The sequence below is a fragment of the Eutrigla gurnardus genome (assembly GCF_963514095.1).
Source record: "Eutrigla gurnardus genome assembly, chromosome: 20".
NCBI classification, from domain to species: domain Eukaryota; kingdom Metazoa; phylum Chordata; class Actinopteri; order Perciformes; family Triglidae; genus Eutrigla; species Eutrigla gurnardus.
The window spans coordinates 16,326,950-16,340,077 of record NC_139931.1 but is presented as its reverse complement, the minus strand read 5'-3'; the positions used below and the strand labels follow the sequence as shown (position 1 = coordinate 16,340,077).

The window sequence follows — 13,128 nt, the reverse complement described above, 5'->3', positions numbered from 1 at the left end:
TCGGTGCTTTAATTAGCTCACTAAGCTCTCGCTGTAAGAAATGACTGTGACATTGCTTAGATGAGTTGTTAAAAAAAAAAGTAATGATCAAAACTTCCTAGAATATTTAAATTTATCAACAGCTTCCTTCTTAAAAAAACAGACTAAATGCAAGTAGACCACCCGCTGTTTGTGATTTTTGTAAATCTGCATTTAACAAACGTTTGATGCCAATCCAGATCTTTAAATGAAGAAATCAGCTCACTTCCCCATCATGCCACATAATGTATACTCCCTGTACTATAAACAGCGCTATAGACTCTGCATACCACGCAGGGGAATCCATGACGCCTGCGGTAAAGGCCGTGGGATTAAGTCACGCTGTGTGCATGTTGAATCGCTGGAACTCCGCTAAGTCTTCCTCTTAAGCTTATCCCTCGGTTTCTTGAAATAGCATTTTCCTCAGTTGTGTGTGAGACTGCCAGGTGGTTGGTTTACAGCCTGGAAACGGCTTGGTTGACGACAGAGGATGATGTAGTAACCTCGAGTGTCTGATCTGAGTGTAAGGTTCACTTTAAGAGCAATAACAAAATCAACCAGCAGTTAAATTCCACAAATGAGACAAACTTTATACTTGGGAAGAAATATCTCTAACACACGGAACATACAGTTGCTTCACTCTCATATTGTTGTACAGCCACTTGCTAGGCTTTATTAAACCAAATCTAATACGTGTAACAGCTTCCCTTTGAAGGCACACAGAGACAATAACAGTGACCTTCTCCAGTGGTCCCTTTTTGTCCTTGGGTTGCCCTTCTCAGGGTGTTTGCTTTTGCCTTTTCTGTTGATATGATGTGTGAAAAGAGACCACTCTCCAATCACGTTGCATAATTCTGAGGAATCATTTAAAATGTGAGCGGGAAGTCTGCATTTCCTACACAATGGCCTCACCGGTACACACCAAAGTCGTACCTGCATTGTGTGCGCCGGAGGTTGCAACACTCGATCGCCAGTCACTGAGGCTGCTCATGATCACGGCGAGGGTCAGAGTTCCCTCGTGATGCTGCTCTCTCTGATTGGCCCCGGGCTGTTGGAGAAAGCCGGGCAGCTGTGACTTGTGGGACTGTGCAAGTGCGGGAAGAAAGAGGGGATGTAGGGGATGGCAGAAGCCATCATCATCGGGCTCATCTGGGGGCTGTCTCTCTCTTCGTGGGGCAGAGAGATGACCACGTCCTCCTGGTCCCACACGTGGAAGGCATTGTGGGCAAATGGATGCGCTGAGGGAGGATGGCTGGAGGCGCTGCACTGTGGTTTCTTGTCCTTTTCCTTGTCTTCATCACCAGATGGACCCAACACACACTCTGAACCAGGGGGACAGAGGTTATAGGTTTAATACCAGCAATGATGAAAGGGTGATCAATCACGCAGACGGAGGAGTAGCTAAAATGATCTATTATTATATTAAGACAAATATTTATTTATTTTTATAAATGTAATGCTATATATTTGGGTAGGAAAAAAATATGTAGGGCTATGCAGGGGAAATATAAGTAAACTAATAACTTTAGCTTGTTAGCTAAAAGTAGTGGTTAAATGGTTGAGATATGCAGCTTATTAAATAAATAAAGTGTGGGTGTTTGCTAAAATTAAACGGCTGAAAAGCAATGAACGAACAACGTTAGCAGCAACGTACATTTTTGGCTAACGTTAGCTAAATTGCGAGCTAACGTTAGCTAAAATGCGAGCTAACGTTAGCTAAATGGGTGCAATACCAAATAGTTGAAATAGTTCGATAAACTAAATTAAACAACGGTTAGAGTTAACTAAAATGAGCCTATTGTATATATTATTATTTTTTTAAACTATCTAAAATGTACGAGTGAACGACGGTAAATTGTAACGTTTATGAAATGGGGCGTGAAAACGTCAGTTAGCATTAAAGGATGACGTGGTTTCTGCCATTAACCATGGTACGAATGTCAACCAGCCCAATTGTATGACAAAATATTGTAACAATTTCCACTTTTTATTTCGTTAATGGTGATAAATAATAATTCGTTTAAAATCAAATGGACACGAGATTGAGCGTCCGCACGTTTCACTTTATGTTAAAATGTGTAATTCACAGAAGGCCATACCTGCAATGTCGATGGCCAAATCTTTGATGAGATGTCCAACGATGGCGTAGGCAACTCCAACCACTACCAGGACCGCCATGAGCAGGTAGACCACAGCCTTGGGCAGGGGGATGATGTCCCTCGCCGGGGGCTTGTACTGCCGGTAGAGAGGAGCCTCCACGGTCGGTGAAAACGAGTACTGTTTGCCTCGACCGGTGACGTTCAGTGCGGGGAAGATGTCGCCATTCATGATCAGAGACTATGAACTCCGACCGATGAAACTGCTGGCTATCTGGCTTCCTCCTCCTCGAGTCACTGTTTGTCGCAGGCAAGTCTTAAATCCTGCAAAGCGAACAATTAAATCAAAAACTGTATTTGTCCCCGGGGGGCAATTAAGGCAAACACTAAGGGAATTTAAATAAGAGCATTTAAAAGTGTAAACTTCGCTTCTAACCTTATTTTGAAGCCCCACATCCATCCAAATGTTGGAGTGCGTCCTTTTACGCGAGGTGTCCGCGAGCCGCTGCCTCTGTCCTTGGTGCTGAAATGAAGCGCCCGCGCGCGCTCGTCCCGCGCCAGCAGGTCCAGACGGTCAGCTCCGCCCACTCGGACCAGCCGTCCCTCTTCACTCCGCTTCAACCACAAATAATCCACGTGTCGTTAATTCCTACACACGTTACCGAGAAGTCCCCTCTAGTAGAGCTCTATTATCTAGGGATTCCTTGAAGAGGAGGCGGGACACCTTCTCTTAAAGGCGCAGCCGTTAGAAACATTTACGACGCCAGCCGATAATCTTGTTTTTGCTCCACTGGTTTAAAGGCGCCCCGTAGAGGTTTACTGCAAACAGACAAAAACAAAGTTTACATTCAGTGTTCAAAAACTAAAAATGACCGACGACCTGGCTGACTGAGTCAGCGTCTTCTTTTAGGTTTCTTCTAAAAACACATTTTTATCAAAAATCTTATCATGTTATTTTGTATTTTATCTCTGTGAAGAGTTCCAGGGATCGGATCCACCACTGGAGGCAGGACCCTGGTGGGTGAGACACTCTGCTGGACCCTGACTGAGCCTGACACCACCTTGGGACCACCCATGGGTGCAGACCAACCAATGCTTAATAACACTGACATTTTTACTGCCAGTACTTAATTTTATGAAACATTTCCTTAGATAACGTGAGCAAATTAGTTTTCAGTATTCAGTTAAATTCTAGATCATCAGTCAATTTAAATGCAGAAAGTTATTCCTCCTCCTCATCATATACATTACGCCCTAAACCTATCCCACAACAGTAACACTGCTCACACCCCCCAATACCAAATCCTAATCTCATAATTTAGTGCAGTCAGAGGATTAGTATGTTTGTTAAACGCTTTAAAAGATTTGAGTCGAGAGGGGGTGTTTAGTCCAATCGTGACTCATTTAGACAGAGATTGTAATTCACCGTGGTTATTATCCAGATGATCATTTGAGATGAAAAACCTCACTAATCATAGAGTATAAGAGCGTCATAGCTGCTGCTGATGGATAAGAGAATATGATGATGATGGCGTGTATCAGAGAGGACGCACTGACCACACAGGTCATCCAGGGGGCAATTAGTCAGCCAGTCATATCTTCACATGCACAAAAGATGGAAGGATGAAATACATTAATAATGGAGAGGGGATAAAGTGTTTGCAAGCGCTTAAGAAAGATTTACTGAAAAATGTTTTAATGTGGCTTAAATGTCGAAGTGAAAACAGATGTCTGAATTATACAAATATAAAAAACATCAGTCAGTGTTTCTATTTCTTAATGATTGATTTAACTGGAGATGTTCAGTGACTTGAACCACTTCCTTTTGTCTTCATGGTGTAGAAGACGTGGACGTGGTCATCGTGACATCATCATCTGGCTGCTATTACTTACTTTTCAGTTTAGGATAGATGAAAACAGACAAGCTTATAAAAAGGGATATATTGTTAAAGATCAAAAGGATGACCTCTATTAGACCGTCATGTTTCAGATGTCTGTGAGTTGTTAACAGTTAACCACTGAAAGATTTCCATCCAAACTTATGGGATGGTTCTTTTAAATATCCGAAAGAAATCAAATCATCCAACGTTGCACAAGTTAAGATTAAATACTTTAAGTCAATTATGGCTTTATATCAAAATTTTATTTTTAAAGACAGTTTTAAGTTGATTTTTTAAAGGAATTGTTTCAGACACAATTATGAGTTGCGAAATTGTAAGAAAATATGACAATTAAATGAGACCATTTAAGACAATATGATCAGATGTCAGAATTTAGACTTGCACTGATCTATTTTCATGAATCAACAGACTTGGACCTGGTCTGCAACATGCAGATTTAAATACAGTGGCTTGTAAAAGTATTCATACCCCTTGAACATTTCCACATTTTGTCACGTTACAACCACAAAAGTAAATGTATTTTATTGGGATTTTAGGTGATAAACCAACACAAAGTGAAGCATCATTGTGAAGTGGAAGGAAAATAATACATGGTTTTCACATCTTTTTACAGATAAAAAACTGAAATGTTAACGCGACAAAATATAGAAAAGTTTAAGGGGTATGAATACTTTTACAAGCCACTGTATATACAGGGCGTCTCATTTAAATGAAACCCTCTCTTTTAACTGTTTGAGCTCCAAAGAGGTCAAATTATCTGATATTGCCCAGAAAAGATGAATACAAAGCAGAACTCCCCTTTCCAACACATCACCTCTCCATTCCTTAGATTTATGCTGAGAATAAAGTCTTACCTCATCAAACGTAGACATTTGGGATGCATCAACAACTTTTATTTATGATTTTATTCATGAATGCTCCCACCTCTGGCAAACCATGCAAAGTTATGACATCTTAGTGACAGAGCCAGTAAAGCAAACGTAACAGTAACTGATCTCGTCATCTTTGTACTCTAATTTAAAAAAAGATTTACATGCAATTCCAAACGAGTTGTAATTAATTTAGTTTTATGATGACAGTATCAACGTTGCAGTAACCAGCAGCAGATCTAGATCTTGACCTCATTCAGAACCGTCAATACTTCATTACAGCAGCATCAATGAATATACAATCAATTTGAATTTGTCTATACAACGGGGGATATAGGGAGCCGAGAGGACGTCTCTCCTATAGTGCTGTGATTAGGAGTAGAAAAATAGTTTTGTTGAAAATGTAACTTCTGAATTAATCCAAACATGACTGCACACAAAACGAAGCACTCATATATATCTATAAATATATATCTCTTCTGTTAACCTGAGTGAAAACAAACATCATCACTAAAAGGCAGGTATTCATCTTCAAACTGCTGCAGACGTGCGAGTTACATTTCTGACAGCAGGATCCTCGGTTGCATCTAGTTGTTCACAGTGAAGGACTGCAGTCCCGTGATGGCTCTGCCCAGGATCAGGGCGTGGATGTCATGGGTACCTGGAGGAGGAGACGACCCACATCAGCGTGAATAAGATGACTATCAGAGTATGATGCTCTCATTCCAGCTATGCTGGTGGCTAACGTGGAACCAAAGTCTGTAAACCGTCTCTCCCCCCGCCTCACCTTCGTATGTGTTGACAGCCTCCAGGTTCAGGACGTGGCGGATGATGTGGTACTCGTCGGAGATGCCGTTTCCTCCCAGCATGTCTCGGGCCTGCCTGGCGATGTCGAGGGCTTTGCCGCAGCTGTTCCTCTTCTGCATGGATATCATCTCTGGGGCTGCTCTGTTAGGAAAACACATTTGTGTTGCGTTATGTTATGTCAGTCCTGAACCACTTTGGCCCCAACTGAAATATTTTATCAACTAAAGAAAGATGTATTCGTGTTTCTCTCAGGATAATTTGAATACATTGTAATCTTCCAAAACTTTACTTTATGGGTCATTCCGTGTCATTTCATCAAATTTGTGAAAATCTTCCCACCTGACCATCTCAGAATGTCCTGAAAAAATTCAAGTACAAAGACACACTTGTTCATAGGACAAATCCAAAATATTAGGTCTCTACTGTCAATAGTTTTCTCATGAAACATCATTGAATGAAGGGTAGTTTAGACGGTTTTTGGCATCATGCTCTGAAAAGCCATTTTTAAACAGCAATATCTGGAAAACTATCTCACCTGTGGCCTTCCAAATTTTTACAGAGTATATCTGTTACTAATAGCCTCCAGACATTTAATATCAGGGATGTAGCTCAATGATAACCTAGTATGGTAGGTACTTAAAATTAGGCTTTTTGAAATAAAGTAGTACATTTGAAGAGTGGCTGAGCTCCCATTTTTGCAGATAAAAGACTTCTATCACTTCTGCCTCTATCTCTGGTGTTAGCTTAAACATTCTACAAAATATGGTCTCTCTTAGATTATTAGTTTCACAGATATTAAGGCTCAAATATGGAAGTAAACACATCTTTGCCCAACTTCAGGGTCATATTCCAAAAAACTGACAACACGTATCAGGTTCAAACTTACTTTTTTTTAAAGATCATATTCTTGTTAAAATCATATTTAAAAATTGGGAGGGTGTTTTGCCTCAATTTGTCGCAGTGATTTTTTAAAATCCTGATATTGGTGGGGTTTTTGTGGCCGTTTTTGGTACTGCATGTCTTATTATCCTACAAGTAAACATCACAGCAGGGCAATTCAAATGTGTTTTTTACCATTTACCAAAGACTTACATGTGCCTAAATGCTACTGATAAATTTAGCCTTACGAAAACATTAAAATATAGCACAGTTGTAGTTACAGAGGCAATAAGTCCTTGAATGTGAGTTGAACATGCTGAAAGCAACTTTTAATGTCTTATGAACAAATATAGCATAATATTGAAGACTGTACATTTTGTCATACTTTAAGTATATAAATTACACAACTAAATCAAATAATAATCTTAATTTGAGCATAAGAATTTACATTACAGTACAAAAGTCTCCAAAGTTTGATATTGAATAACAGTTTGTCTCTGTGCTCACTATGAGACAATATGTGAGTTATGATCAGAAATGGTGGATAGGAAGTATCAGAGATGTTTCAGATCAAGATGAAGATGTACTGGTTCAGTTCATGCACCCACATGGCCCCGCCAAGAGTTTCTACTGGCCAAGAAGAGAAGATGTGCAATGTTCCACTGCAGCATAGAATTGCAAGGATTGACGTTCCCTCTCCAGAAACTGGGCGCATGTATGCCATCAAAAAAGATGAGCACAACAGAGCAGAGATGTACATTAGACAATTTCTAAACTGACTGCCAAATTAATGAATGTGACAAAGGAATTGGATCTAAAAGATGAAAAATGTGTGATCCCTCACAGTGAGCATAGAGACAAACTGTTATTCAATATCAAACTTTGGAGACTTTTGTACTGTAATGTAAAATCTTATGCTCAAATTAAGATTATTATTTGATTTGGTTGTGGTATTTATATACTTAAAGTATGACAAAATGTACAGTCTTCAATATTATGCTATTTTTGTTCATGGTTTAAGACATTAAAAGCTGCTTTCACCATGTTTAACTCACATTCAAGGACTTATTGCCTCTGTAACTACAACTGTGCTACATTTTAATGTTTTCGTGAGGCTAAATTTATCAGTAGCATTTAGGCACATGTAAGTCTTTGGCAAATGGTAAAAAACACATTTGAATTGCCCTCCTGTGATGTTTTCTGGTAGGCTATTAGGACATGCAGTACCAAAACCAGCCACAAAAACCCCACCAATATCAGGATCTTTAAAAAATCACTGCAACAAAATGAGGCAAAACACCCTCCTGATTTTTTAATATGATTTTAAGAAGAATATGATCTTTCAAAAAAAGTAAGTTTGGACCTGATACGTCTTGTCAGTTTTTTGGAATATGACTCTGAAGTTGGGCAAAGATGTGTTAACTTCCATTTTTGAGCCTTAATATCTGTGAAAGTAATAATCTAAGAGAGACCATATTTTGTAGAATGTTTAAGCTAACACCAGAGATAGAGGCAGAAGTGATAGAAGTCTTTTATCTGTAAAAATGGGAGCTCAGCCACTCTTCAAATGTACTACCTTATTTCAACAAGCCTCATTTTAAGTACCTACCATACTAGGTTATCATTGAGCTACACCCCTGATATTTCATGTCTGGAAGCTATTAGTAACAGATATACACTGTAAAAATTCTGAAGGCCACAGGTGAGATAGTTTTCCAGATAATGCCGTTTAAAAATGGCTTTTCAGAGTATGATGCCAAAAACCGTCTAAACTACCCTTCATTCAATGATGTTTCATGTCCTATTAACAAGTGTGTCTTTGTACTCAAATTTTTTCAGGACATTCTAAGATGGTCAGGTGGGAGGCATTTGATGAAATGACACGGAATGACCCTTATGACCATCCATCCATCCATCCATTTTCTACCGCTTATCCTGTATTTAGGGTCACGGGGGGGCTGGAGCCGATCCCAGCTGTCATTGGGCGAAGGCAGGGTACACCCTGGACAGGACGCCAGTCTATCACAGGGAGACCCTTATGACCAAATACTTGCAAAACAATCAGCCTCAGATGCACTTTGTGTTTGGTTGCATCTTTGCAATTCCTGTATTAAACCACAGTCAGCCACCAAAATAAGACACAGTAGCAAATCTATATTTATCTATATCTATTTCATAACACTGTTGAGAACCAAAGGATAAATAATGTATTTCTTTTGAACCTGACAGAAGAGGTCAGACTTCACTTAGTGGATGAAGTTGCCTTTACCTTTTAGCGTCGATTAGTCTCCCCAGCTGCAGACAGGACTGCAGACCGATGGTGATCTCTGTCAGCATGTCGGCCATCTTCTTCTGCATCAGCTGATTCCTTGCCAGTGGCACGCCGAACTGAATTCTGGCACAGAAAACGATAAATCCTTATCAATACAAAATAAAATCACATTAGAAACATGAATATATCCATTCTAATTGTCCACTCTGACCTGTCGAGTGTGTACTGTCGAGCTGCGTGGAAACAGAACTCGGCAGCACCCAGAGCGCCCCAGGCAATGCCGTAACGAGCGTTGTTCAAGCAGCCAAACGGACCCTGGAAGCAGCAGCAGGAGAGTGAGGAGCAATTAATGCTGAGTTTGAATTGTAAAACACTGAGCCACACCGTGTGGTTTTTACATGAAGGTGAATGCCTATTAGAAACAGTACAATAACAAAGTCGATGTGTCATGAGGATACGATGAATGTAACTTTATCTTTCACCGTCTTCCACCGTCACATGACTCCCTAACCAGATTGTTCATGGTTTAGCTCCACACACCCCGAGGCCAGAGACGTTGGGCAGCAGGTTCTCCTCAGGAACCTCCACCTCGTCCATGATGATCATCCCGGTGGCGGAGGCTCTCAGGGAGAACTTTCCCTCAATCTTAGGTGTTGACAGGCCCTTCATGCCACGCTCCAAGATGAAGCCGCGGATTTTCCCGTCATCGCATTTGGCCCAGACCACAGCAACATCGGCCACAGGAGAGTTGGTGATCCTGAGGGCGGAAGCAGAAGGAGTGATGCACAGGTAGGCTTGATTTTTACTTTTAAGTGTAAAGAACATAGACCTGAGCTGTAACTACGCAGTCGGCTGGTCGGTACTTTACTGGTTTACTTTAATCTGGTAGTATGTTTTCTAATATTCTGTTTCTTTGGACCTACAGCATAATAACCTTATTTACTTGCATGAAGTTATAAAATGTATAAAAAAACATTACGTCCATCGATTCATCAAATGCCACTCTAGTACACCAGAGGAAAAAGGCAACATCTTTAGTTTCCTATAGTAATTTATCCGTAAAGAGCTCCACCTTGTGGCCAACTAATGTCATATTGAATCTTGTGCCACAACAAAAACCTTTATCTTCAAAACCGAAATACTACCCAAAATAGTAAAAAAATATTACATAAAACCAAGAAGAGTCACTGGGTGTAAAAATACCTGACATTAACATCAGATACTTTATCTTTCATACGTACGTGATTCATCTATTAAAAATTAACTCTTCCCCATCAGACACATTGTGACGCTGCCTTGAAATAGTGCTTCACCAGGGGAAAATGCATCACAATGGTCTAAAATACATTTTAGATTTCTATCTAAAATATAAGAGCCAATTGGAGTGGATAATATGTAAAACTGCAAAGTGTAAACCCTGAAATGACACAATCAGTCTCATAAGTTGAGGACATTGAATTCCACAAAGGTTGAACCACCAATGAGATGCTATATATAGAGATGCAGCTCCAGAAGCATCCCTTATTATTTTACCTCTATTATATTTATTTCATTCACACATCCCCTACTCACCAGGTCTTTGAGCCAGTGAGAGTGTAGCTGCGGCCGGAGGGATTGTACTTGGCTCTGGTTTCCATGCCGCCCGGGTCACTGCCGTGGTTGGGCTCCGTCAAGCCGAAGCAACCCAAGATCTCTCCCCGAGCTGGGGAGCGACACCACGAGCACAGTCACTCATCACTGTGAACCATTATAATGATGGACGAACAATGACTGTTGATAGATAACGTGTCAGACCCAGCTTGGGGAGGTACTTCTGTTTCTGCTCCTCTGTGCCGTAGGCGTTAATGGGGTGCATGACCAGCGACGACTGCACGCTCATGACCGAGCGATAGCCGCTGTCCACTTTCTCCACTTCTCTGGCGATCAAACCGTAGGCCACGTAGCTTGTCCCAGCGCAGCCATAACCTTTATGTCGAACACAGGAGGAGTTATTGTGAAAAATGAAATTAAAGTTGGGAAATAAAAGTAGTTTTAATGGGTTTTTGTCGTAGACACACAAACTTAGAGATTTCTCAAAAACAAACAAAACACACAGGACTAGTGTGGACACGGCCAAAGTCCATTTCATTGTGATGTGTGTGTGTTTGTCATTTATGGGACAGAAATTGGATTTTACAATAGAAGTGTGGTGAAGTTTTATAGTTCACAATAAAATGCTACAATAACAAATGTCAAAATCTTCTCTTTATGCAGTGAGTACAGACCTTTGATGGTTGGGCCCAGGACTCCCATCTCTCCCATCTCGGACACAATCTCTCTGTCGAACACTGAAATGAATGACACAAGCAGCCGTCGTATTACAAAGTGATAATATAGCACTACACATTTCATGAATTAAGGGTCCTGGCTGAAGATGAGTCTCTCACCTTCATTTCTGTTTGCCATAAGGATTCGAGGCATGAGTTTGTCTTGGCAGTAAGTCCGGAAGGAGTCTCTGATCATGATCTCCTCCTCCGTCAGCTGGCTCTCCAGGTTCAGGGCATCACGCCAGTTGAACTGCACTTTCGCTGTCGGACATTTAGAAGAGAAACGGCAGAAAAAATCCTTACAACCACAGAACAACATACATTCCAGTGGGAGCCTCATGTTCAAAATATGATCTCGGACAATAAAGAGATTTCACATATAAGGAGTGACTAACATACGTGTTTTAGACTTCTGCTGAGTCTTCTCTGCATCTGGGGAAAATTCAAAGCAGAAAAACATACTATAATAATATACACAATTGCTTAACTCTTTCTCAAATGAAGCTTCAAATCAAATGCTACCACGGGTCTCCTTGTGGGTGTCAAATGATATTTCAAGTCTGGGAACAAAAACGACAAAGCAATTTTCTTTTAAAATGACAAACAGGGTCAATCTCCCCCTCGTCATGAATGTTTACAGACATCAGCTGTAGCCACACTGCTGTTCAGTTTTTGAAATGTACAACACACACGGATGCCACTGGCTGTGTTGTTGTGGGACGCAGCTGACGTCATATTACTCACCCCATCTGACGTTTGTTGCAGTTCCCTGTGCTCTGCAGGCTGAGATGATGGCACATCTGTGATGGTTGGCCCAGAGACGACACACAGCGCTTCTCATAGCCATGATGAAGACGAGTCTATAAAAGAAACACCTTCTGCATTCATTAAGCTTAGGCGGTGAAAGTAATGGCAACAACGTCCACAGCAGTCTTCCCAAGAGTTGAACCGTTGTGTGACCGCATGGCTCATCCACGTTTTGTAACGTTACATGCAGTTCTCCCGGGTCCATGTCAAACCTGTCACTATAATATCCAATGACGCTACCTGCCACAGTGCCAAGCTAAGCTAATTTAGCTCAGCTAACCTTTGTAGCCAGTGACATTATTGCAACATAAGGTAAGCTAGCAGCGCTAGCCCGTGATAGCAAGCTAGCTAGTAACTCGGGTGTTAACGTTATTTCCAAATGTCCACGGTGACAATGAGCGCTGTGTGTTGAGAATAATAGTGAACATGTTGTGTAAGGAGCGTTTACCCGTGTTTAGTTGGTCAGCTGTCCTTAGTTCGGCTACACGATTCTGACTGCCACTAAAGGTTGACGGCGCAGTGGCACTGAACGTCAAAACACAAGCCGACGTCATCACGTAAATCACGCCAAACAAGACGTGCCCCTTTTGCTGCCTTCACGTGATAGTCGGGGAAATCCGACTTGAACGAGAATGTTACGTTCAAGTGCTTTGTTGTAAAATGATATAGGCTACAGACGCATCATTACTGAAACTGTCCTCTTCTCTGCCACGTTGAAAGGTTCCCGTCACCCCAACTCGGGTTTTTTCCTCGGAGTTTCCCCACTCGTACAACAATTACAACTTGAGGGGGCGTTCACGTGCAATTTCCGAGTCGGCCAGTCTTATTTACCATATTTGCGATATCACGTGAAGGCAGCATGAAATCATACCAACTTCATCTTTTCACAGAGGAGTCGTCTTTGTCAGTGTGAAAGCAGGACATATAAATACATAAACATTATGTATGAACTCTGTGTTCGTGGCCATCCATCATCATTAAAGATGGCTGCCTTCAGGGAATACTTCAGCACATCTATTAATATTTCAGTTCTCAGAATAAAACCAATCCAATATTAATTTGCATGACAGACAAGTATTTTACTCGACCATATTTCTATGACAGTGGTATTTACTACAGACAAAATGTAACATACAGCATAATAGGCCTACATCACACTGTTCAACGGGCTCT

At 41.0% G+C, this 13,128-nt stretch overlaps 2 protein-coding genes across 3 annotated transcripts; both read right to left on the bottom strand.

Annotated features, from left to right (window-relative positions):
* Positions 1–605: 605 nt before the first annotated feature.
* Positions 606–2,721, bottom strand: LOC311030751 (uncharacterized protein). 2 transcript variants are annotated; one of them, XM_084036716.1, is made up of 3 exons: positions 2,551–2,721; positions 2,118–2,411; positions 606–1,340 (listed from the first exon to the last, which is right to left on the bottom strand). In XM_084036716.1, the coding sequence occupies exons 2-3, from the start codon at positions 2,344–2,346 to the stop codon at positions 1,024–1,026; spliced, it is 546 nt and encodes a 181-aa protein (XP_083892842.1). In that variant the 5' UTR covers positions 2,347–2,411; positions 2,551–2,721; the 3' UTR covers positions 606–1,023. The 2 variants fall into 2 exon arrangements, with proteins under 2 accessions (XP_083892842.1, XP_083892841.1); XM_084036715.1 differs by having other exon boundaries at positions 2,118–2,438; positions 2,551–2,720.
* A 2,165-nt stretch (positions 2,722–4,886) lies between these two features.
* Positions 4,887–12,504, bottom strand: LOC311031760 (glutaryl-CoA dehydrogenase, mitochondrial-like). Its single transcript, XM_084038223.1, has 12 exons — positions 12,404–12,504; positions 11,893–12,008; positions 11,548–11,580; positions 11,269–11,409; positions 11,107–11,169; positions 10,637–10,807; positions 10,415–10,544; positions 9,383–9,599; positions 9,054–9,157; positions 8,840–8,965; positions 5,672–5,832; positions 4,887–5,545 (listed from the first exon to the last, which is right to left on the bottom strand). The coding sequence occupies exons 2-12, from the start codon at positions 11,993–11,995 to the stop codon at positions 5,472–5,474; spliced, it is 1,323 nt and encodes a 440-aa protein (XP_083894349.1). The 5' UTR covers positions 11,996–12,008; positions 12,404–12,504; the 3' UTR covers positions 4,887–5,471.
* Between the last annotated feature and the right edge of the window lie 624 nt (positions 12,505–13,128).

What these genes read in the sequence shown, in the direction of transcription:
- LOC311030751 (XM_084036716.1), bottom strand. Translation starts at nt 2,346, where the DNA reads ATGAATGGCGACATCTTCCCCGCACTGAACGTCACCGGTCGAGGCAAA. An exon ending in TTTGGCCATCGACATTGCAG is followed by an intron (nt 1,341 to 2,117) that starts GTATGGCCTTCT and finishes CCCCTGGTTCAG; the next exon opens with AGTGTGTGTTGGGTCCATCT.
- LOC311031760 (XM_084038223.1), bottom strand. Translation starts at nt 11,995, where the DNA reads ATGGCTATGAGAAGCGCTGTGTGTCGTCTCTGGGCCAACCATCACAGA. An exon ending in TCAGCAGAAGTCTAAAACAC is followed by an intron (nt 11,410 to 11,547) that starts GTATGTTAGTCA and finishes AATGTCCGACAG; the next exon opens with CGAAAGTGCAGTTCAACTGG. An exon ending in CTCACTGGCTCAAAGACCTG is followed by an intron (nt 9,600 to 10,414) that starts GTGAGTAGGGGA and finishes TTCCGCCCTCAG; the next exon opens with GATCACCAACTCTCCTGTGG.